General features: G+C 46.4%; 10 protein-coding genes across 10 annotated transcripts; 4 read left to right on the top strand and 6 right to left on the bottom strand.

The window, feature by feature from the left end:
* Nucleotides 1–578: 578 nt before the first annotated feature.
* PGRI_086720 (magnesium transporter CorA family protein) lies at nt 579–2,522 on the bottom strand (the record flags this gene model as incomplete). Its single annotated transcript, XM_040796386.1, has 1 exon — nt 579–2,522. One exon carries the CDS (start codon nt 2,520–2,522, stop codon nt 579–581), a length of 1,944 nt encoding a protein of 647 aa, XP_040650924.1.
* Nucleotides 2,523–3,689: 1,167 nt separating this feature from the next.
* Nucleotides 3,690–4,907, top strand: PGRI_086710 (homoserine kinase; the record flags this gene model as incomplete). The annotated part of the gene is made up of 3 exons (XM_040796385.1): nt 3,690–4,056; nt 4,208–4,506; nt 4,563–4,907. The coding sequence occupies 3 exons, from the start codon at nt 3,690–3,692 to the stop codon at nt 4,905–4,907; spliced, it is 1,011 nt and encodes a 336-aa protein (XP_040650923.1).
* Nucleotides 4,908–5,526: 619 nt separating this feature from the next.
* On the top strand, nt 5,527–5,976 carry PGRI_086700 (signal peptidase complex subunit 1; the record flags this gene model as incomplete). The annotated part of the gene is made up of 3 exons (XM_040796384.1): nt 5,527–5,574; nt 5,657–5,716; nt 5,779–5,976. 3 exons carry the CDS (start codon nt 5,527–5,529, stop codon nt 5,974–5,976), a joined length of 306 nt encoding a protein of 101 aa, XP_040650922.1.
* Nucleotides 5,977–6,247: 271 nt separating this feature from the next.
* PGRI_086690 (SCF ubiquitin ligase complex subunit HRT1) lies at nt 6,248–6,796 on the bottom strand (the record flags this gene model as incomplete). The annotated part of the gene is made up of 4 exons (XM_040796383.1): nt 6,248–6,346; nt 6,419–6,489; nt 6,558–6,636; nt 6,692–6,796. 4 exons carry the CDS (start codon nt 6,794–6,796, stop codon nt 6,248–6,250), a joined length of 354 nt encoding a protein of 117 aa, XP_040650921.1.
* Nucleotides 6,797–7,541: 745 nt separating this feature from the next.
* PGRI_086680 (uncharacterized protein) lies at nt 7,542–8,930 on the top strand (the record flags this gene model as incomplete). The annotated part of the gene is made up of 1 exon (XM_040796382.1): nt 7,542–8,930. The coding sequence occupies one exon, from the start codon at nt 7,542–7,544 to the stop codon at nt 8,928–8,930; it is 1,389 nt and encodes a 462-aa protein (XP_040650920.1).
* Nucleotides 8,931–10,181: 1,251 nt separating this feature from the next.
* Nucleotides 10,182–11,190, bottom strand: PGRI_086670 (RTA1 domain-containing protein; the record flags this gene model as incomplete). The annotated part of the gene is made up of 3 exons (XM_040796381.1): nt 10,182–10,636; nt 10,692–10,961; nt 11,019–11,190. The coding sequence occupies 3 exons, from the start codon at nt 11,188–11,190 to the stop codon at nt 10,182–10,184; spliced, it is 897 nt and encodes a 298-aa protein (XP_040650919.1).
* Nucleotides 11,191–11,991: 801 nt separating this feature from the next.
* Nucleotides 11,992–13,101, bottom strand: PGRI_086660 (uncharacterized protein; the record flags this gene model as incomplete). Its single annotated transcript, XM_040796380.1, has 1 exon — nt 11,992–13,101. One exon carries the CDS (start codon nt 13,099–13,101, stop codon nt 11,992–11,994), a length of 1,110 nt encoding a protein of 369 aa, XP_040650918.1.
* Nucleotides 13,102–14,889: 1,788 nt separating this feature from the next.
* PGRI_086650 (RTA1 domain-containing protein) lies at nt 14,890–15,897 on the bottom strand (the record flags this gene model as incomplete). The annotated part of the gene is made up of 3 exons (XM_040796379.1): nt 14,890–15,350; nt 15,413–15,661; nt 15,711–15,897. The coding sequence occupies 3 exons, from the start codon at nt 15,895–15,897 to the stop codon at nt 14,890–14,892; spliced, it is 897 nt and encodes a 298-aa protein (XP_040650917.1).
* Nucleotides 15,898–21,035: 5,138 nt separating this feature from the next.
* PGRI_086640 (SMI1/KNR4 family protein) lies at nt 21,036–22,598 on the top strand (the record flags this gene model as incomplete). Its single annotated transcript, XM_040796378.1, has 1 exon — nt 21,036–22,598. One exon carries the CDS (start codon nt 21,036–21,038, stop codon nt 22,596–22,598), a length of 1,563 nt encoding a protein of 520 aa, XP_040650916.1.
* Nucleotides 22,599–23,174: 576 nt separating this feature from the next.
* On the bottom strand, nt 23,175–23,867 carry PGRI_086630 (uncharacterized protein; the record flags this gene model as incomplete). The annotated part of the gene is made up of 1 exon (XM_040796377.1): nt 23,175–23,867. One exon carries the CDS (start codon nt 23,865–23,867, stop codon nt 23,175–23,177), a length of 693 nt encoding a protein of 230 aa, XP_040650915.1.
* Nucleotides 23,868–24,127: the final 260 nt, after the last annotated feature.

The raw sequence follows: 24,127 nt of genomic DNA, 5'->3' as shown, positions 1-24,127 counted from the left end.
TATGGGCAGAATTGGAGACAAATAAAGATATCACAGGCAAGCGGTGGTATACACCAGCTGCAAACCTCTTCTTAGAGGCCAAATCAACGGCTGCATGTAGTCGACGTGAGAGTTGTTTGGATGAGGCTGGTTATCGTGGAAAATGCCAGCCTTATCAATCTTGCTGCCTTGCTGCCTTATCCAGAGCACGCAGTGACACAGCAAACGTTTTAGCACCCATTCTGCTAACTAGAGCTTTTATATAATAGCTGCCTGTCGCTTTTATGAGGGCATTTAGAGCCAGGTTCTCTGAGTAAATTGTGTTGAGGATAATATGCAACCAACTTTCAACGGAATACACTTTGGCTTGAATTACAGTCCACAAAGAGATTTGACAATCAAGTCACCTTTTAAAGATAAAGATTGGACTTCAAGCAGGTAGTTTGGAAGAATATGAAAAATATATTCGATCGAATAGATACTGTATTTAAAACCAACGAAGAAAGAGACAAAATAAACTATCACAGTCAAACACACGCAAAATGCAGAAAAAACAAGAAAGTCACAAGGAAATCAACACAACTAGCAATAAAACAAAATCAAACCAGCCTCTGCCAGCGGGCAAGGCCGATGCTCACAATAACAATGCCTGCTATGACACCAAGAATGCCGAACCACCATGTCAATCCTTCTGTGTGGGCGCCGGGAACTTCTACGTTCATACCGAACAGACCACAGATCAGGTTCATGGGGACCAGAATCGTAGCAATTAGAGTGACTTTGCTGAGGACCTTGTTGACGTGGTTTCCCAACACCAAGTTGGTGACATTCAGCTGAGCCAAGTAATTGGTATGAGACCGGCTGAGCATCTTTTCGAAATGCGCCAAGTTCGACATCATGGTCACGACGTGATCCTGGATATCACCGAGGTAAAGACCAATATCACCACGGGGAGTAACCGAGTACTGCTCGTTACAGCGCTTGGAGAATCCACGGATGACATCGGCCTTGCCGCCTAGGAGGCGCATCAAACTCATGACCTTCTTGCGCAGGCCTCCAATGCGAGGAAGGAATGATTCGAAATCGTCCACTCGGGCGATGAAGACATGGTCTTCGATCGCCTCGGATTCCAATTCTACATCGCGAATCACAGGGCCGAAGCTATCCACGATATCGTCGATCATTGCGTAACAAATCCAGTCACTACTGAGAGACACATAGTCTCGTAGCTTTCCAATACGTTTCCGAACATTGGATGCGTGGGGGTTCTCCTCAAAGGAGAAAGTGAGCACACCGTCTCGGAAGACAACCATATAGAAATTGACAGGCTCAAGGAATTCTTCGCTGGTTTTGTCCATTTGGAAGAATGTTCGGAAACAGACAAAGTAGTACTGCTTGAACAATTCAACCTTCTCGCGGGCTTCCTGGGTTTGAATATCCTCCGTCGTCAGCGGGTGAATAGAGAAAGCGCGGGAAATAGCTCCCAATTCTTCGTCGGTGGGGTTGACCACATCCAACCACCACACACCTCCCTCAGGTCCAAGCTCGAAAAGATCTCTGAAGGTTTCGCCAGGAAGCACCAAATCTCCCAAATCGGCAGCATGCACCGTGCTTTGAGCCTCAGACGAGAAGAACCCAAAGCGAGAGCGCTGGCTTGTATTCTGCGATGTTTTAACCTGCTCCTTTTCGTTTGTAACCTCGGCAGTTTTCTTTTCATCTTCACCCAGTGTATCACACGAGCTAGTCTTCTTGACTGCACCCATTTCAGGGCTTTCAGCGCCAGGGCGGAGGTCATAAAAAATGCGGGGCCTCTTGCCCTGCGAGCTCATGCTGTGCTTGCGACGAATGCCATCGCTAACTTTGGTGCTCGGATTCAGAGCCACAAACTCTTCGAGTTCCTCGTAATCAATGACGGGAATGCGGCCTGGCTCGTCGAAACAGGCCTCCTCTGCCGTGTCGAATGGTACATCCCCCAACTGAGGACGGATGGCACTGGCGTTGCTGAAAGTTGGACGCCGGTTGTGGGTGCCACCTGAGACGGTGCGTTGCAATATAGCTTCCAAGTCGGGAGGCGCATGGCTGTCCAGGGTATTGGCGCGTTCACGGCGACGTGGATCGGCAAAAGCTTCGACCGAATTGGGAGGAGAGGATGACCGAGCGGACACGGACGAGGTGCGGTCAGCGTTGGCGATATCCGGATTCACAATGCTGATGCGACGAGGGGTTTGGTAAGTGCCGTTAGGATCGACCGAGAACCGTCGAGCGAGTCCATTCAGCTCATTCAGCGAACGGTCATCCTCGATGGAATTTTCGAAATCTCGGAGAATTGGACCGTCTCTTCTGGCATCTTGTGCACTGAGAAGGTCTGGACGATCGAGAATTTCAGGACCTTGAGTGGTGTCGCGCGGGCTATAACCACGCTCGATTGGGGCTTCAATACGTGGAGGCGTCTGCATCTGGAGGCGGTGATCATCCAGTTCGGGTACCGGGGTACTGTACCTGGTCAGGTACGTGTACCTCTCGGATCTGGGAGACTCAGACATGGTGAGCTCTCAGTATATGAGGATTCAACGAAAAGCGATTATGGCGCCAGATTGGCGGATTTTTGGGTAGTGTTTGGTGTTATAGTTGCTCTTTGATAGCACGACGGCCGGAGCAGACGTAAGCCGGTAAGAGGTTCGTTCAAGGGTGACGGCCCTCCATCCATAAGCCAGACCCCTCGCGAGGGCCTGGCGTTTACCGACTAACGTCTGACGGCCACAATAAATATGTTTCTGAAACCCAGTTAGGGGGGTCTGGTATCGCCCCCGCCGAAGACCCGGAACTTAGGGCCTGCAAGAGGGTGGAGGAGAGAGGCCTCGATGTAGCGAAGTCCCGCCAACTTGAAGAAGTGGTCGGATGAGGAGCTTGGTGGCTCCAGGGTTGCTGTTAGACGATAAATGCGAAAGTCTTCGCGGAAAATAATCGAATTCTCTTCACAAGAGATCAAATATCAGAAAATTTTTGTCGAATTGTAAAATGTGGTGGGAATTGGGAAAAGTGGGAAGGGCGGGAAAGGTATAAAAATGAAGTGGCGAAGACCGAAGTCGATGATGGTTCCGGAAGCCGCCCAGAGAAGTCACCGGGTTTTGGAGAGAGAGATATTTAATATCAAGCACCTCAGGGGCTATTAAGAAAAGAAAAAAAAAACAGTGGGGGTAGACTAGAACTAATAAGTCGAGAGAGAGACAAAGCTTTGGTGAAAATTTTCACAAGCGGGTACTCTTCCCCCCCGTTTCAGCAGATAAAGGACTAGAATGGACTATAAAGATACGAAGTATATAAGACTATATATATATATACTTCCAAGGTTATATGTTGTAGCCTATGGGATTCTCCTTGAGGCATTTATTGTATCGAATATAGTTTCTTATATTTATCTATATGATCTCTCTACTTTTTTACTGTTTCAAGTGATTACTTGTATCTCGGCAGAATTATCCCCCTTTTTAATGTTTCGCCATTTATAGATCTTGAATATGTAAGATAGTACTTCATATATCAAGAAATATAATATACACAAAAGAAAATACAAAAAGAAATCCCAAAGTGCTCCACTTGCATTGCCGACGTCGGCCAATTTTTTTGTGCCAAGAGTCTCAGAGTCACATCCCAGACTCTATCTACATTTTACGGTTGGTCCCTATACACACTCATATAGTCTCTCTACCATGACTTCTTTCGTGCTCAAGATCCCTTGCTCCTCTGCCAACATTGGCCCTGGATTCGATGTGATCGGACTAGCATTGTCCCTTCACTTGGATCTCCACGTCACCATCGAGGCTAAACCCTCATCCCAGCTCCCCTTCAATTGCGCCATCACCTATGAAGACCAGAGCAAGAGTGTTGAGAAGATCAGTCTCGACCCAGAAGTCAATCTGATCACCCGTGTAGCCCTGTATGTCCTCAGATGTCACAACCAGCGGGCCTTCCCCGTTGAGACCAAGGTGCATATTGTCAACCCTATCCCATTAGGCCGGGGTCTTGGCTCCTCTGGTACCGCTGTCGTTGCTGGTGTCATGCTGGGCAATGAGGTGGGTAAGCTGGGTCTGAGCAAGGAACGGTTACTCGATTATTGTTTGATGATTGGTAGGTTGGAGTTGTTTTTATGTGCCCCTCATCTGAGTTTCCGGAAACAAAAAAAACAGTCTATTCGTATTTCGTACATCTTACTAACACGTGTGAATAGAGCGGCACCCCGATAACGTGGCCGCTTCTCTCTTCGGTGGGTTCGTGGGTACCTATCTGAATGAGCTTAAGCCTGAGGACGTGGCACGCAAAGAGATCCCCCTCAGTGAAGTCTTGCCTGCTCCGGCAGGTGGTGTTGACACTGGTATCAGACCCCCGGAGCCACCTATGGCCATTGGTCATTACAGAAAATTCAACTGGGCTCCGGAGATCAAGGCCATTGCCATTATCCCTGACTTTGTGGTCCCTACTGCCAATGCCCGTAATGTACTCCCAGAGACCTACTCAAGAGCGGATGTGGTACGTGATTATTCAAAGTTGATAACTATATGATTCCAGACTAACCTCCCGGCTAGGTCTTCAATCTCCAACGCGCGGCACTTCTGCCCGCGGCTTTGGGAAGTTCCCCACCGGATCCTGATATGATCTTCCTCGCTATGCAGGATAAGGTGCACCAGCCGTATCGCAAGACGTTGATCCCAGGATTGACTGAGATTCTCCAATTCATGACCCCTGCCACTCAACCCGGTCTGCTAGGAATCTGTCTCTCCGGTGCAGGACCTACCATCCTGGCGCTGGCCACGGATCGCTTCACCGAGATTGCTGACCGCATTATCGCACAGTTCGCTTCCAATGATATCTCATGCCAATGGAAGCTGCTGGAGCCTGCCCAGGATGGCGCAACTGTCACCTATAACTAAAAGCTGGGGCCTTTTCTGTCGTAACACGACCGCCTGCGAGTCAGCGGTTCGCTGTGCTTGACATACAAGCACGTGTCGGCGGCATTGGATCATTTGGACCCGAGGGCAATCCATATCTGGTTGGATATGGGAAGATTTCTTCCCTAATCAATGGGTCATGCAAGATCTCGTTTTCACCGCTCCTTGCTTTCTCGCGTTGCAAGGTGCATGTGGGCCTTCCGACACGGCAAGTTGGGCCCGGGTTACGTTTGGATTTGCAGGGGGTCGTGTACACTGGTACACGATTGTAGGCCGAGTTTCTTGAGGCCAGTTTCCCATCAGTGCTCCAACTCGGGTGATCTGTTTTTGGCTCTAGACATAGATGGCAGATGACATGGAATGAAATCATGATCAACCACGTAACGATTAAGTTCAATATCGTGTTAATTACTCAAGGAACAACCCAGCCAGGCACATTCGGAATCAAAAATTATGTACGAATGCCATGTACAATGTAGAGAGCAAGGCGGTCCGACGTGGCAGAAGGCAAATGACACCATTGCGATAAGCCGCCCGTCATCGATCAAGGGACCCTCGAACCCGGTCTACTAACCCCGAATCTGATTTAATTGCTTCAACCATGGACGAACTACTCACACCTATTCAGGATGCCCTTGAAGGCCAAATTGTACGCCCCGCCGCACCGTCTCCATTCATGATCATTGTTTCGCGCGTCTCGACTATCCAAGCTAACAAGCTCTCGATAACAGGACTTCCACGGCCAACGTCTAGCAGAACTACTGTCTACCATCCTGCTAGTTATCTCGGGGGTAGGTTGTACGAATATTGAGTCTTATATTACCAGAGCTAACGATTATTGTATCTGCTCTAGGTCGCTTGCTTCCTCATCGGATATGTCTACAAGGACATCCACCTCACATTATGGACTGGTTTGGCAGGCACACTGTTCACAGCTTTCATCGTTGTTCCGCCCTGGCCGATATACAACCGCAACCCGGAAAAGTGGCTGGGCTCACCAAGCGCAAGAGCAACTCCGGGTATAACTGTGGACGGGGTGAAGGTGCAATAAGCTATTGAGAAACTGTCAAGCGTAATAATCATTGGAAGCATTGGGCAGCGCTTTCTTGTCTGCTACGGAATATGAGAATGGGAGGCTATAGAGCTAGCTCGATAAATCGTTCGAACGCCCGCCAATCCTTAGGCCCGTTGTAAAGATCCAGAAGCATCTTTGAAGAAAAAAAAGTTCAAGTTATAGCCATTATAGCCATTGAGCATGTGGCATCAGCCAGAAATCGTGAATTTGTATCGTGTAGTGTCTTCGAAACCTCGGTGCCCCCTCTTTACCGGCCGTACTTCTGGAACTCCCAGTCCCGGTTGTCTAGCGGGCAGACCTGGCGGGTCTTCAGCCATCTCGATATACAGTGGAAGTGGAATGCGTGCTATAGAAAGAGAGTAATTAGCCGAAGGTCAACCTTGGAAATAGTCGGATGGGGTGGTGCGGGGGTCCTCACGTTGCAGATACCCCAGGCAACAGTGCACTCCTCTGTTGTTGATGATCCTTGGTTGGCCTGGCATTCGATGCCTATTTTGTTGATAGGTCAGCTTGTAAACTTAAGATCAACAGAACTTAGGAGGGTAATTTCAGCGTACACAAGTCCATGATGTGGTTTCGGCAAATGGCACAGTTGTCGACGACGATATCCCAAGCCCATAGGGCAACAGCATTCCACTTAACAATAACCAGTCAGTAGCATGATCGCTGGGAACAATGGATCCTTGTGTACCTTCTTGACCTCGAACTTCTTCTTTTCAGCATTATCGGAGCCCTTGGCTACAGCCTTGCCCTTGGAGGAGCCAGTAGCGGCTTCCTTCATCTCCACGTCTGTCATATTGAGGTTCTTTGTCGGAATTTGAATGGTTTTGGTTTGAAATTCTTGGCGCGAGACAACAGAAGCTAGCTGGGGTGGGGGGTATCAGAACTGTGACTGACGTAAGTGCTCCGATGGGGCGGTGATTGAGGGCGGTGATTGTAGTGTAGAGAGTGTCGAGATAGAACGAATACCTTTTTGGTGGAGTTAAAACAAGAGATATCTCCAAAGGTACTCAATGCACAAATGCGACAATGCGACCCTGTCCAGCAGTTGATAGTTCTGTTTGACTTAGTTTGTTCTTGATATCGTGAAGCAGGTGGCGTCTTAGTCATCGAGATGTGATCTCCCCTCTCCGTTTGTCTGCATTCGATGGTCTTTCCCTTCAGCCAACAAACAATGATTCAGTCTTCCTTTTCTTCTCTTCTTTTTTCCTCTTTAGAGATGTCTCCAGTTGATTTTCGTTTTTGACTTCTGTCTCACTCTCCGTTTCATAGACAAGATCTTTCATTAGACTGTCTATCTTTCCCTTTGAAGCACTCGCTTGACTCAACTTGCGACTCTTTCGGTTTCTCAGTTTGATACACGTCACGTTCTCTGCTTCCCCGGCGTTGCCATATCTAATATTGTCGACACCTGCTGAGCAGTGATCTGACTCATTTTGCTACAATCTCCGCATCTCTTGCCTTTTACTGCTTCCTCATAGCGTTGCCTTTTCTCTTTACCTCTCTCCACAGGCTGCCTATTTATTAAGCCAACCGTCGAAATGTCGACTCAATCTCCTCATCCTCCGACCCCCAAGGGATCGCGCAATAACCGTCGCCCTCAGAAGAAGAATATGACCCCTCACGCTCAGAAACCGGCGCTCCTCTCTACTCCTCCGTCATCCCCGCCGCATAACATGGGCCCCGGAGTCATTCAGATGGATTCCTCAAACTTCAACTCTTCAAAGAAGAAGCCTGTGCGCTCAGCGAAGAAACCACGAGACAACAAAGCTTCTCCTGCCCCGCATTCTGGATACCACAGTAACGGGTACAACAGTGGTCCGCGACACACATCAACTCACCCCTCTGTCACCTCTCCTCAGACAAAGCCGAGCGCAGCCTACGCGGGACCGACATTCCACGCATCGCCCGCACCGTCAGCTTTGCCAATCCCTAGCTTTTTCTCCAAGTCAGCCCCTGATGCCAATCTTGTCCCACCCATCGAGACCGATAGTGATGATGCGGAGGTGGACCCCGAACTAGAGATGACACCGTCCAAACCTCGCAACCGCAACAACCAACCCAAGGCCGAAGAGCACCAGCCTTCTCCTCTCGACTTCCTCTTTAAGGCTGCTGTGCAAGCCAGAGACCAGAAGTCCACGAGCAGCCCGGAGGTGCACAAGGTCCTTCAGTCTCCCCAGACCGAACCCAGGGCCTCGCGCACCAACCCTGATGGCATGTTTGCATTTGAAATGGGAAACTCTGACTATTCTCGGAATTCACGCATTGGACCTTCCTTCGCTCCTTCTTACCAGGATCGTATGAATGCGCTGCGGCCCACGAGTACCCCTCAGTCTTCTGACATGACCGAGGAGGAACGACGCATTAAGACCGAGGAGTTGAAGCACCTGTTGCTCAACCCACCCCCACAGAAGCCACCTTCCTCAGCTTATGCCACTCATGAATATGCTGGACCCTTTGGGCCGCGTCCTTCCAATGTGCCTCCCTATGCTACTCCTGTGCGAACCTCGTCTGGTCCTCAGTTGACCTCATCGCATGGTTCCTTTTCTCCCCACCAGCTGCAACAGCAGCATATTCCTCAGAATAATGGGCCTCCTCGCTACCCATACCCTGCCCACTCTCACTCACCCCTGCGCCGTCAGGTTGAAATCGTCCCACCTCCCTCGATGCCCCAGTATCGTGGCCCCCCTTCGAATGGCGCCTCGAACCGAGCCTCCCCGGCGCCATATGGCAATCCCTACATGACAACCTCTCAGTATCAGCAACCCGGCTACGCTTCCCCCCAGCCAAACCATGCGTCGGCTGCATTCCAAATGCCGGTGAACTCACCATCTCCTTCCCGGGTTGTGGACACCCGGCAAATCGAAAATGATATTCGCCGGGTTCTCAAGCTGGATGCGTCGGGGCCTCCGGTCCCCCAGAGCTCGTAGCTCCATTCTCATTTTGTCAGATTACGATCTTCATGATCATGTCTCTCCTCTCCCTTGGTTGGATGGCCTGTCTTTTGTTTCTTTTGTTTCTTTTCTATTTTTCTTATTTTTTTTTTTTCTATTTTTCCTATCTTTCTTACTTTTATGTTTCTTTCTTATTGAATTGAGTTTGATCTTACTTTGCTTTTTCTTGCATTCTGTTCACAAGGGCATCCTCGACTGGTCTGAGGTCCCTCGGTTGGTTCATTCTAGTCTTCCTTCCCCGCTATGGGGTGCTCATTGTTTCTTTCCATACGTCTCTTGCGGCAATGTTCACCATGATGATAATGCACGGCACTGGTTGCTTGGTACATTGATGAGGTGGTAATTTTATCGTCACCTTTCCTCCATCGTTCGGCGTCGTGGTTTTTCCCAAATGTGGTGGCGCGCCTGGTTTTGGCTTGGGGCATGGAGAAATGCGAACAAATGCATGATTTTGCTGTTTTCTTTTTGATGTTGTTTCTCATAGGATGCTTTGGGTCTTTCCTTTTCAGCTTTCCTTTGTTTTTTTGTTTGGTCGAAGTAGCGGTCAATCTCTGTCAACCTTCCAAGATTGACCTGGGGTTGATCCGGCACTTTGTACTCTAGTTTATCCTCCTCGCTCGTTAATGAGGATTGAACATGTCTACGTATCTGACTTGTCCACGTCGGCGTGCTTTTGTGCCCGTCGCTCGATTAATAATCATCACTTGTCAGATTTTGGTTTCGATTGAGTGCAAACAGTAGTCGTATACAGTAGCCTAGTAGATTGGACGCTAAGCTATGAGATATCTCAGCCCTGGGTTATGTATGCATAACACAATTCCCTGACTCTAGATAAGGCTCTTCGGTAGGACTTAAGGGGATACTTGCATAGGATACATGTGGAATTGGGAAATATAGAGGAAGAGTGCACTATGATTGTAGGAACCAATAGCTACATACTTATTGGAAAAGCCCGATGGTATCAAGAGACAAATAATAGATGAATATAAATCGATATGTCAAGGATAGAATATCTGATCTTCGGGTTTCTTCCGCCTGAAGCTTTTCTAAAACACAATTCCTTTGGTATGATTGATTCTATATAAACAAGAGTATCATTGTAATAAGATATGTGCAACGTAGCAAGGACTGCCTGCTACCCGATGCTGAATTCATAAACCATGTAATTCCACCCCCACGCCAAAAAAAACAGGACTCCATTTAACTCCTAACATGCCAAAGAATAGTCTAAGCCTCTGTCATAGAGGCCAACTCCGTATCATCTGAACGAGGTCTCTTCGAAGAGCGTTGTCGCTCCGACCCAGAAAGCACCTTCGACGGATGGAAGATGCTCATCGCAATCATAGCGAGGAACATAAGCGTCGAATCAAAGACATACATGAAAACCTCATGGCTAATGAGATATCCATCATTGCCTTGAGCATATTCGATCAAGCGGAAAATCGATCGAATGAGAATCAGAATGCTGGCCACGTATAGTCCGGTCATGACGAATTCCCAAGACATTCTGCGCGATCGGCTGACGGACTTCTCGGTAGGGGATTTGCGAATACGGTAGTGGAAGATTGAAGAGGCGACGATGAACACTGTGAAAAACACTAGTTGTACGGCAAGACCGCCAATCGTGATATGTTCGCCGGTGGTCATTGCGCTGAGTGTTCCGCTTGCCATGATGCCGCCGCCTTGATTTGATGTTAGTTTCAAATTGGATAGTATTTAGAAGGAAGGATCATTTACCTGCTGCTTGCATCAAGAATGCAATTACATCGCCTGTGACGAAGATCGCTGTAAGCCATTTGACTGGAACCAAGCTCAAGCTCTCAGCGTCCAGGTGCATAATCAGTCGGCCCAGAGTCATGTAGATCGATGCGGCGTAGAGTGGGGGAGCAAGAAGAATCATGATTGTTCCAACTGAATAGATTGGGATGTTTTCCTTGTTGTCATGGGCGAGTGCGCGGCAAATGTAACCTATGATTTGGACTACAATGCTTGTTAGATATGCTTTGGCTTTTGCGTAGATTAAAGATAGTCGGAAAAGGATGATGTTAGGCTGATATTACTCACAGGCTCCTCCAACAACAAAGATGGTAAAGTACCAAGCTCGAGTGCGAATGACTTGGTACAGATGGTACAAACTTGCCAGGACGAACAGAACAATGAAGATGATTGCAGCGACGAGAGAGGGAGTATAGCGGTAGAGCTTAAAGTCCACTCCTGCATTTTCGGTGTCACTCATATTGGATAGACCTTGTTGAATCAAGAAACTTCAAAGAGATCTATGGTTCACTGGAACCTCGAGGCGTAACAAAGATAGAGAAAATTGTTCAAGGTAGTAGTGACAGAAGTTGAAAATGAGAGAAAATCAATGTAGTGAGAGAGAATCAATGAGAGAAAAGAGTATTTAAAAGATGAAATCTCCCTACGATTTAGGGAGGCGCAATTTACAATGTAGATAATTTTTAGTACTGGAGTAGAGAGACCCACCCGTATTCGCTTTTTTTTGCATTTGCCGCTTGGATCCCCTTCGGTTGCAGAGGCCACGCCGTTCCAAGGTTGTCTATTATAAAAGAAAATCAAACTAAATTTGAGGCTGCCTATTGCTCAGCCTTCGGGAGACTCCCGATGTCCTGACCTAAATCCATTGGATTTTCTTTTTATGAACTTCTAGAATCCAAACGTTAATTTTTTCTTGGCGATCTACGTTCCAGTCAAAGGATTCAAAAGGTTATTAAAGGTCGTATACATAGGAATTTGGCCTTTTTTCGCCTTTTTTTCTTTGCCATAGACCTATCTAAACAGAATGATATCCATGGATTGTATCAGTAAATTTTATAATTTTGCCGAAAATCATTCCGACCTCGAACAATTCTCATCGAGAGTCAGGCACCAACCTTGGGCTCATTTACTTCTGAATTACGGAGTAATCTAAGTTAAGTTGAACGGATGGATTTGTGTCATGTGATATACATGTATGTTCTACACGTGCACAAATATGCATCGTTGGCGATCAAGTTCTTCCTTTCCTATACACGCGGCCCTATGATGTAGAGGTCAATGGCAAGTTCATGACCTCTTTGGGCCAAAGCATAAATGTTGACAGTTGACTGCTATCCAAGGATTCAATCAGCGTGTTGACTCGGAGTATCTCGAGTTCGAAAGCTCCCCTCATATACCAGGTATCGACCAGAGTATTCATCAAATAAAAATGAGCGAGGATAACAAGCGAGTATCCATGGAGGCTGTTAGAGTCGCTCCGCTCAAGCGAAGCTAAGAAAGCACTTGGGAGTGAACATGGCCAGGACAAAATTGCTGCCTCTTCAAAATCCACCTGGATCTCCTTGCTGGTGTCAATCTCGGTTACCGCGCACCGCAGTACAGATAGAATGCGCAAGTAAAAAGATTCTAGGATGCGTATTGTCTCAAGGTGCGCATCCATGGCCCACTCTAAAGTCCCGGACGGTGAGGGTTGAGATGTTGGTGTGCCCGAACAGCTGGATAGGTCATCCCGAGTGGGTTCAGCCATATTCAACGAATCCTTGATGGAGGTAATTGCTTGATGAGCACCTTCTGCAAACCTCAATATGCGGGGTGGACAGCGAGAAAGTCGAGACGGTGCATGGGATGATGAATCCGCCCAAGACTGATCGTCGGATCGTAGTGCCAAGATCTGCCGAATCCGGCTGCTTTTCAAAACCCACCATTGATCACTTATCACAGAGGTTACACCCCGGTTGAGGTACAGCCAGTTGAGGCGTGGGATACTATTTGTGGAAGGAATATCTGCCATGGCGCCGCTCATCTCTTCGGTAGGTCTAGTGAGCGGGTTGAGGTCCTGAATCTTGAGGAATGCGAATGCAAATGCAACCACAAGTAATGATCCCGTGAAAACAGCTTCGGCATTCGAGGGAGAAAGGCGGGAGACCTCTTCTCTAAAGCCTTCCAACCCTCTTTGATGATGTTCCATGATGATCGCCAAGTCCACCGTATCTGAGTCTCCGAACCTCACAGTGCCACTAGCATCGACTTTTTGTTTGACCATATGTATACCCCCTAATGCTAGGAGCAGATGCATCAGATATCGATTTTCGCTTGCTAATTCGGGGATAACCCGCTGCCAAACGTTGGATCGCCCCTGATGCGACGTCATTTGTCTTCCGGTGTATAGATGATAGAACTGAACGAGTCTCAAATCATTCATCTCTAAGTCTCTATGTCGGTGTTGGGGGGATTGGTCCGAGACGGTCGCAGATGCTGTCGCATTTATTGCTAATGGTCGGATGTTACCCAGTACTGGACCGTTAATAGACGGATCAAAAGACTCTGCTACGAGTGATCTATCATCTTTCTCTGAATCCGCCCTTGATCTAGGAGGTTTCCTCTGAGGAACGCGTGGGGGAGGGTAGGAGCATGGTTCGCCTCTGGAAGAACATGTGCCACAAGCAGGCTGAAGCTCGTCGCACTTGAGTGAGTTTAGCATTTAGTCATTAAACAGAACCCAACAGAACTAGGACTTTGGAGGCATACCTTGACCCTTCGAAATTTGCAAGGGTAGCAACCATTGCGGGACTTGGTGTGGCGTGCGCGATGCCTTCTTACAACCCGCTGAGTGTATGCTGTGTCGGAATCTGCCAAATCTACCATGTCTTCGTCCATTTTCTGGATACGAGAATTTCCTGATGGTGAGCGAGAATATTCACCATGATCGACGACATTTGCGCAAACCTTGTTGCAGCCTAGTTATCGTGAGTAGTTGGGAAGTAAAATCGACCGTTTTTGTTGGGCGGTCTACAGTAACCAAAGACGCAGACTGCAAATAAGGTTATCGACTTTTGGCCATAAAACCAACTCCATACTCTTTACTCTTTTATAAAGGGACCTCCAAAGTATTGAGTCATAAATATCCTCAGCCTGGCATCTCTAAAAGATTTAGCGCCATGCTCCCTTATAGTCTGTATCTTCTTCTCTATATTCATGGCTAAACTCATTCTCCCGGATCTTGGCATTTGCTTCACACTCCTAAACCTCAACACGCACCCACTTCATCCATCAGCCAACCAAACACTAGCGTCTTCTTTCTCCCTCATCTCCTTTCTTGAGACAACCAACACCTCAATCCGATCCTCCTTACTTAGCCATAACATCGCATAAGATTACAGAATCCGTCTTCCTCGTCGGTATTAGGTGAGCGCTGCGATACATGAGAGCATAACACATTACTCGACCTCAGCACATAAGCTGTGCCATGCAATGAGATTGTTGATCAAGTGATTTCTATATAAAACTACCGTACTATAAATAAATGTATTAGGTTCCAACTTTTAAACCCATCTAATTATGCTTAAACACACCAAATTAACGCTTAAAGTATAACCTTGGTATGCATGTAACTTCGGGGAAATATCCTCAAGGGGCTCTAAAGAGAATCTTGGAAAAGACCCACTGTGGGTCCAAGATACAGTTTGAGTTCAGAAAATCCTACGGACCCACCCGTATTCTTATTCCGAATACGAACATTTATACCTTCAACCTACAACATACTAAGTCATACTCGAACTTCTCTTTTGGTGGAATGTAGCTTACAGCTTGGCTCTACATAGACTTTGTACTTAGATATCTTCGAATCAAAAGCATACCGCCGATATATTATATATTACTCCACAAATCCTTTCAGTAACAGCGTTTGTAGCATCCCATTTCAATTTGAGGCTGAGTGCATAATTTAAACACCTTCTAGAACGATGATATTCCACTATAGTCTGCAATGGCTGGAATGAGCTTTTGTATTCTTGTGTAGCAAAGAATGTAAAAAGAAGAAGTTCGAAGGAAGTAATAGAAATACAAAAAAGATAGGCTCATCTACCCTTTGGAGCCGAAAGAAAAAGAGAAAGAAAAAGAAAAAGGAAAAAGCAATGCATATATGATTAGATTTGCGAAATCATGCGCCAGGGTAAGCACCGTACGGTTTGACAATCCGCTCTTCCGGGTTGCCGGTCAATTCATAATCTGAAATACCGCTCAAGAGTCGAGTAATTTCATAGGGATGAACAACATTGAAAACAACCATCGCAATAAAAATGAGCAGCGAGTCGAATACATATAAGTAGACCTCGTGATGCAAGAGATAACCGTGGTTACCCTGTATGTATTCCGCCAGTCGAAAGACCGACCGAACAAGAATCAAAAGGCTGGTTGCGTAGAGAATGTTGAGATGTTTGCGCCATGGAATTTCCCCAGAAGCGGACCGTGGGATTGGATACTTGCGGAGTTTCAGATCAAAGAGAACAGCAACAACAACGAAGAAGCCGAAGAATATTATTTGGACGAAAAGGCCAACAATGATAATGCGCTCTCCGGTCTTCAGGCCGTCAAGGCTTCCGCTACTCTGAATGCCACCGCCTGGATTAAAGTTAGAAAGATGTTCGTATAAAAGCTGCTTGGGATATTTCAACAATACTTACCAGCACCCTGTAGTATAAACGATAGCACATCGCCAGTAACAAAAACCTTAGTAAGCCACTTCTTTTTCAGAATCGCATGCGACTCTGCCTGCAGTACCAGGATAATTCGCCCGAGTAGCATATAGATTGATGCTGCTAAGAGTGCCGGCGCGAGGAGTAAACAGAGTGTCTGCACAATGTATGGGCCCAGTGTCCAATCCGGGCTCTGCTTGCTTGACGCAGCACGCCCGATATATCCAACAATCTCAACTGATTTTGTTAGCTGATATACCGAAACATAAGAATTGGTGACTCATACAGAGACCTCCTATCACGAATGGAATGAAGAACCATGTCCGAGTTTTGAATAACTGGAAGATGTGGTAGAAGGTGGTACCAATAAAAAGGATGGTGAAAAGGACCGCACCGCCCATGCTGGGGTTGTAACGGTAGAATGCAAAAATTGGTTCATCGTCAGAGCGGATTGAAGGCATTCCAGTGTGCATTTTGACTTTGTCGTACTACGAACGACAAGTTTGGAAAGGATCTAGTCTTTCAGTATGGTTGAGTATGGGTTTTGTATTTCGTCCATCTCGAACTTCTTGGACAGTTCTTATAGCTGTCTCAAGAAAGATTTCACTAACAAAATAAGACACATATAAAAATAGGTTGGCTTCGAGCGGTCCCCTTTTCGTTGATTTTCGTGTTTTGGTAGAGCTCGGAAACGAGTACGGGTGGGTCAGCAGCAAAGCCTACAAGAAGAATTATTTTTACAGGTGCCTGATTCGTGAATTTAAGGAGCCTAATGGGCAGATTATGGCATTATTTATCATTAGAGAAACAAAAAAAATGTGGGGAGATCTTTTGGAAGAAGAAAAGGAGCAAGCCTAAAATTGATAGTAAAATGAGCTAACAGACAAAATCTCGATTTCGTAGCCTGCAAGTGCTACAACAGGGGGTCATTAGTCCTTTCACATCCAAAATTTCATATTAGGTAGCTAATTAACACGGGGAACAGTCAGGAATACCAGACAGGAGTATGCATTTTGGATATCTTAACTACTATGTAAAATATTAACTACATAGTAATCATAAGCCTTAAGGATCAATCAATACTCGACGAAAATATAAGTCTTACACGATACCTTAAATTGAGAAGAGAAATAGAAGTCAAGAGGGCCACCCGGTTTTGAAGATTTCGGATTTTTGAAGAGAAATTCTCACTCTAATGCTGATAGTCAGTGTTAGCTACTAAATATGGAGTTTTCTTACAATAGGTCAGCTATACTTCCGACTTTATAGTTATTCGGTGCACACCCAAAGGCAGAAAACCAAGTATGTCTGCTATTTAGTATCGATACCTGCCCATATGACTAAGTATGTATTCAGTGATTGGCCTTGATGTGGTTGAGTATTTGTTGGATAGCAATGCGATCATCCTTTAGGTGCAAGGGATTGGCTGTCGAGGGGACTCTGCGATCAGGAATGTCATTAACCCTGTTAGTTCTGTCGTTGTACTGATATACACGCATATACATGCCCACCGCAACTATTCCATACACCGGCGTTGGGTTGACATGCCGAGTGCGGTGGGTTGCAGAAAGAGATTGATCGAGTTGTTGCACACCTTCGTCCCAGGTTGAGCCTCTCGATTCCAGACCAGTCCTTTTGCATTGCACAAGAAGAAATTTGTTGGCTCGAGTTTGTGTAGGCAGATATTGGTACGTATGCAAATCTGAAAACCCTCTCTGCCCTGATTGGTTGGTGTGACGGTCTTGGGGGCGTGTCACATAGCCCTGTTCGACGGGGAATTGCCATGTTAGGATGGAGTTCCAGACGCCGTACAGGATACTCTCGGGTCCAGCTCGAGGAACGCGGCTGATCTCTTGCTGAATAGCGGGAATATCGAAATAATTCTGATAATTCTGATAATTCTGATAATTCTGATAATTCTGATAATTCTGATAATTCTGATAATTCTGATAATTCTGATAATTCTGATAATTCTGATAATTCTGATAATTCTGATAATTCTGATAATTCTGATAATTCTGATAATTCTGATAATTCTGATAATTCTGATAATTCTGATAATTCTGATAATTCTGATAATTCTGATAATTCTGATAATATTGATATTAGCGACCCAAAATCTGGTAAATGCCCAGGTGGAATCTTTGATTTACCAAAGCCATGTTGAAAACGTCTGAGGAGAAGAAGTATTGAAACTTGACCCTGCAGTTATCTTATATACCTATCGACATATTATTCACTCTTACTTTTACCATTGAACACCATTCAAACTATGCCTAGGCATATTGCTCACTGCTCCATCAACAAGTATGTTAATACAATGGGCTGATGAATGAATACATAATAGGCAAAAATAAAGGTACAATGACCCGGTAAATAAGTACACAATATGCCAGTAAATGAATACAATATACCGGATTCATGTTCTAATTAATTGATTCAGAGTGAAGCAGAGCAGTATTATGCGCCTGAACTCTAAGACCCCGATTGGACTAAGCCCTGAACAAGCCACGCCATTGAGACGAACCATCTGCCAACGTTCAACCATGAGACAATGATAAATGATACGACGCCGAGGCGACAAATCTGGAACCGGCTTCTTTGGGATTGGTTGCTCTTAGGTAGGTTGCTTGGGACAAATACTTAAGGGCCGTGTATTAATGTTCTTGGGCATAGCTTGGAATAGCATATTACTATTATTTAATATTTATATTTATATCAGGAGTCTGTCTATGAAACCTTTGGAATAATGTGTTTATGATCTCATAATACGGTGGCTTTTATTTTATACCAACCTCTGGGATTCGAATCTTTAAGTGGGTGATAATTAGTTAGCTGCATATCGTGCCTTGAACTTCAGGCTGATCTCTGAAATGATCAAAAGATGGGTCTTAGGGTTATAATTCTATTTAGCTTAGAGTTCCAAATCCGATAGTGCTCATTACTTCGTCATCCTACTCACTCTTGTCTTTTATTTCCTCCAGGGCTGTCTATTATTTTACCCCAATATTTTATCCGAAATGCCGACCGAACTCTCAAAATCTCATGAGCCTCTTAATACTTCAGAAACATGCCTGCTTTGTGGTATACACATTTTGACGTTTGACGGGGGAACAATGAGTCGTGATCACCTGGATGTGCTCAAGGAGTCTCAATGGGAAAACCATCGCAAATCCCCGATTCCGGAGCATATTCTCGTGCCATCTACCGAAGTGGAGAATAAAAGTTTCTCCAAATTCCCTTGGTTATCATCTTGCTATCAGCGAGGGGGTAAGTTAACATTCTTATACATTTGAATTTGAAGCTAATAGTAAATTCAAGCTGTCAGATATGCTTTTTCCTCCAAATATGTACTCACGGGAATTGGCCCAGTTCAACGCCTCGGTGATCAGCCGTACCAGCTTCCAAGAGACAAAAACATCGCACGAATTTCTGGACGAGAGGCGATACCGCAGTATGATGATACAACATTCACACATTTCCATCCAGGATGTTACTGGATGCATCCAAGGCTTTATGAACACAAAAATATGGGATATGTGTTCCACTATTATTGTTGGGAGATCCTTGGCCATCTGGCAGGGAAAGAGTTGATTGAGAAGGCACTTGATCAAGTTATTGAGGCCGCAAATCAGTATTGGCGAACCCATAAAGGATGGGGTAATACTGACACAGATACCATATTTCGTGCCCAGCTCGACGAGGTTTCATACGTGAGATGTGAGAGCTACGTTCGCGGCTGTGATATCTTTGTCAATCCATGGATTATACCCGAGCTTCAAGATATAATCCAGCTTGCCGAAAAAATGGTTGGAAAACGCAAAAGCTCCTATCTCAATAGACTTCCACTCGAAATCTCCCTTCTAGTGGCGGAAATCATTTGCCCTATTATCTACACTCAATCCGATGTGCAGGATTTGCGTAACATGTTATCCGTATTTGCGTTGGATTTACCAGATGCCTTTTGGAGAAGCCGATTACAATCCAAACGTGATTTGTTCTTCGAGGTGGATTTGCTAGAGACTGATTCAGTGGACTGGCAGCTCTTGTGGCTAGGGTTGATGGACCTTCTTTCCGATAAATGGTATAACTCAAGTGGATTGGCACATCGCGAGCAATTAGTTGGACACATTCGGAAGATCATCGCAGATTTGCAATAAATTCAACAGAGACATTTTGCTGGGGGATAATACCAATACTTAATATCTTAGGGCTGATTGGAAAATGAGAAATTGATGCCTCAGGTGTCAGGCTAGTCAAATGCTATACTAGTTCCTTGCAAATAGTCTTGTCTTTCTTCAATGGGATATTTCATACCTGCTGCATACAGTAGAACCCTAGGCCTACATCCTCGGATTCCACAATCTAGGTGTACATATGGAGCTGAAGGAATAACCAAGTACTATGCGCCTAAGCGCCAAGACCCCGATTTCATCAAGCCCTGAGCAAGCCACAGCGTTGAGACGAATCAAAATTGGCAGTTTTGATAATTTCAGTGTGGAGTCTAGCCTATGAGAGCCTGCTGATCCTAATATCCCCAAGGGTTTTATTTCCGTGGTAGGGTCATAATGTAAAGAGGTTCTCAACAAGGATCTACGACATGGAATAGTTTGGTTCGCAGCTTAATATGTTAATTCACCTTCGGAGTATATTATCCGAAGTCCGCGTATTGGCTTCTATTTTTGTTAAAACGTGGACTTCCCCCCTTATTATCAACCCTAGCAATTCCTATTCGCCCGCCACCGGCGTTTCCGAAAGATCCACTTAGATTCGGCCTAATTTTATATCGCGCCCTTGGCCGTTTTGGGGAAGAGAGAAGGCAATCTCCTATTCTAGTTTCATATACGGAGTACGGAGGATATATTTCCTTTACCTAGGGAGTACTCCTATTCACATATTAGGCGGGAGTTGGGGTCTTCCATTTCATCTCGTAATTTGTACTGTTTTGGTGTGGAACAATGGCATTCAGATAGTGTCCACGTGTAATTATAAACCCTAGAAGAAATGATTGACTGAATGCAGTAGAATAAAACACATACAAGATAATTGATTTGCATTCAAAACTATGGTCGACATCATATCAAAAGATCTACATACCACCCACGTCAAGGCTTCGCTGGATGCGGCCAGGGGTCGATTCAATAGAGTCATATCATAACAATTGAAGCAAATAACCCAGTTTTTAGAAGAAAGAAGTTTTAAATTATATGATTTACAAGCAAATTCTTGTGTTTCCAAAAAAAAAATAAAAAAAATAAAGATAAACCATATCTCTCCCCCCCTCCACCTTTTCTCCTTCCTTACCTAATTCTGGATTCTGGGACTTTCAAGGTTGCCCCTACCACATCTTCACGTCTTTACATCTCCAACTTCTTTCCTCTTTCTCCCCCTGGATTTTGAATTCTCTCGCTATTATCTATCCCCGCATCGGGACACGTTTTCCCTCTCCAATGACCGATTTCACGATCTGAATCCCGGTTTTAACCCCTGCGCCCGTTTTTTCTTCTACTGTGACACCATGGCGAATATGTTGGTTTATCTCTAGACTAGATAAGATCCTCCGCTGACGTGATGCAGGTTGAGTTCGACATGGCGTTCCTTTTGGCATACCATGACCTCCTACGACCGTCATGCCTCCCACGACTCCCCCTACCGTACCGGGAGACATGTCCCTCTCAACCAAAGTCGCCATGAGCCACTCACATCTATCGCAACTAGCGCAATCGAATCTCGCCCAGACCTCTCCAACCCCTACGATGATGAGCCCACGAAATCTGCAAGTGCACAAGCATCTGAGTGGAACGGCTCCCCCGATGAGTTGGGCTCTCCCACCCATCCCTATTCACCAGGGATGAGGTCAGCCGCATCCCAAAAGAGACGATCAAACGACCAAGCCGAGGGCACACCAGAGATTCAGATGCAAAGTTTCCACGATGGGGCGCCACCGCCGCCGCCGGTCGCTCACTCCTGGAGGAAGATTGAACGCTGGTTAGAACACAATTATGAGGAACTGCTTGATCAGCTTGGTGAAGGATGTACCCAGAACGATATTAACGAATTGGAGCACGAACTGGACTGCAGTCTGCCATTAGAGGTACGGGAATCGTTGATGGTCCATGATGGTCAAGAACGTGGCGGTCGTCCCACCGGTGTCGTCTTCAGTGCCATGCTACTAGACTGCGAGGAGATCGTTCAGGAATGGCGGAACTGGAAAACGGTCAACGACGAATACCTCAGCAACGCTACCATGATGCAAAACCCACCCTCATCCAGCTCTGCAGCAAGCTCCTCCGCGGCTGGTCCGTCTCAGCAAGCCTCATCCACAATGTGGCAATCAGAGCTGCTCGATCGTCAGGACTCCCAGCCTCCCGGTGCAGTTCAAAAAGCGTACGCACACCCCGCTTGGATCCCCCTCGTCCGTGATTGGGGCGGCAATAACCTTGCTATCGATCTGGCACCCGGCCCCGCTGGAAAATGGGGCCAGGTGATTATTTTCGGCCGGGATTATGACTGCAAATACGTCGTTGCCCGCTCGTGGGCTGCGTTCCTCGCGACTCTCGCCGACGATATGTGCAGCGGTCACGTCATTGTGGACGAGGAGACTGAGGAGCTGAAACTGAAGCAATTCAAGACCCAAAATGTGGAGCCCCCATACCTGGATATTCTGCGCTGGAGGACGGATCAGAAGTACGGCCGCCGTGTACCTCGCCGGAAGGGCCCCGTACCCAATGGTCTGGGTGTAAACGCTTCAGGCAACCGGTCCAGCAGTCGCGAGTCCCCCTACGGAAGCCCCACACGCACCGAAGAACGGGGCCGTTCGCCACACCGTTTCTCCAAGAGTGGAAATGCCCAGAGTCCCAAGACGCCATTCGGCGTATCTAGTCCTCTTGCACGCGTGACTGAGGAGACAACAAGTCCCATTGTCACCACAGGGCCCACAATCTCCGAAACCACCAACGAAAATGGCAAGGAAAACGGCAAGGAGCCTCAAACTGAAGATCTCATGGAGGTTGTAACCCCACAAATCTCCAACAAGGAGAATGAAGGGATCCCCAAGCCCAATGAACTTAAGGAATCCGACAAGGCTGGAAAGGCCGAGAAAACCAACTCCGCAGAGTCTTCAACTGCCATTGAGTCGGAGGTCCTCGGCGAAATGAAGAACGTGGCTATTTAGAATAAGCCTTGCTTTATGAGTCCGGACATGTCCCGTTCTCTCTCGAGTCTCAGTTTTTGAAGTGCATCTGGCGTCAATGCGGAACTTATGGATGTGCGACAACGTTCTGCTTCTGCTTCTACTTCTGCTTCCATGTATAGAATTCCCCCCTGTTCTTCTCCTAGCCTCAGTTTCAGGGCATTTGTTGTAACTCTAGGGTGCTGTTTTGCTCTCCTTGTGCTTTTTGTTTTCTTTCGTTTTGGTTTTCCTTTGCCGTTGAGATGGCTCTGTGTTTACGGTCTTTGATATTTTTTGCCTGTAATTCTATGATGACAGTCGTGCCTTTTTCTTTCGTGTCTGGCTACAATCCCATTTACTTTGATTCTTCGCTTTTCAACTTCAATTTGCCCAAGACTTCCAGAGGTATACACATAGTCTACTTCAGAGCTTGTATTAAGCCCCAGAATATGGATATATGGCATGGGTATGCTACTAAACATCCAACTATGAACATCACTATAGGTCATCAATCATACAGAAATCATGAATCAACATCCCAATACCCCGGGTATATATACATAACCTTCAACCGGACTATTACTCCCAATCGTCATCATCATCGTCACCCCGGTTTCTCACATTGGGATTAGCATCGCGAATCCCACGTCTCCCCTTCTTCCTCCCAAATCCTCTCCCACCACCCTCATCACTATCCTCCTCCTCCCTCAGATCATCATCCTCATCACCAGCCCCAATCTTCACCGCCAAAAGGATCCCCTTGAAAACCAACCTCTTCTCCAAAACCCTCACATCAAACCCTTCAACCCCATCAAAGCCCCTAGCATCAAGCCCCTCAAACCCAACAATTCGATCCAGCCCAACCCCATCCTTAAACCCAATAACACAAGGCAAAACCTTAATCCCAAGTTTCTGCGCAATAAACGGCGTGTTACGCACATCCACCCGCGCAAATGAAATCTCGTAGTGCACATTCGCCAACTCTCCAAGTTTCATATCCATGACCGCGCACCGCGCAAAATCAGGATGCGCAAAATGAACCAGACATCTGCTCGTGCGCGTCGTGAAATCCAGCACGGACTGGTCGGACGAGAGTGTTGGGTAGACTTCGTTTTGGATGAGGCCTGTGTTGCCGCTTGTTGCGCGTGCGGAGTGGTTGTTTTTTGTGGCTGCGAGTTCGGCGTTTAGTTGGTGAATGCGTTGGTCGCGGTAGAGGGTGTCGTCTTCGTTTTCAAGAGCTGCGAAGAGGGCTTCGTCGTCTGAGTCGGGCATTTTGGGGATGTGCGGGGTGGTAAGTTGTTGTTTTGGGATTTTGGTTTTTTTCAGTTTAGGATGACTGTTCCGTTTGGGTTTGGTTTTGAATCCAATGTCCTAATATCATAGGAAAGGGTGGTTTGGAATTTTCGGGGTGTGTGGTTTAGGAGAGTTGGGGTCGGGAGCTCCACTGTATATGGACTTCTCAACTCCACTCTCTGAACTTCATTCCTCAGACCTGGTAATAAAATTCGAATTACCTCTTTGACGTTTTCTTT

The sequence above is a fragment of the Penicillium griseofulvum genome (assembly GCF_001561935.1).
Source record: "Penicillium griseofulvum strain PG3 chromosome Unknown contig_11, whole genome shotgun sequence".
Taxonomy (NCBI): domain Eukaryota; kingdom Fungi; phylum Ascomycota; class Eurotiomycetes; order Eurotiales; family Aspergillaceae; genus Penicillium; species Penicillium griseofulvum.
Note: the sequence above shows the minus strand (reverse complement) of the source record. Positions and strands in the feature narration are given on the sequence as shown.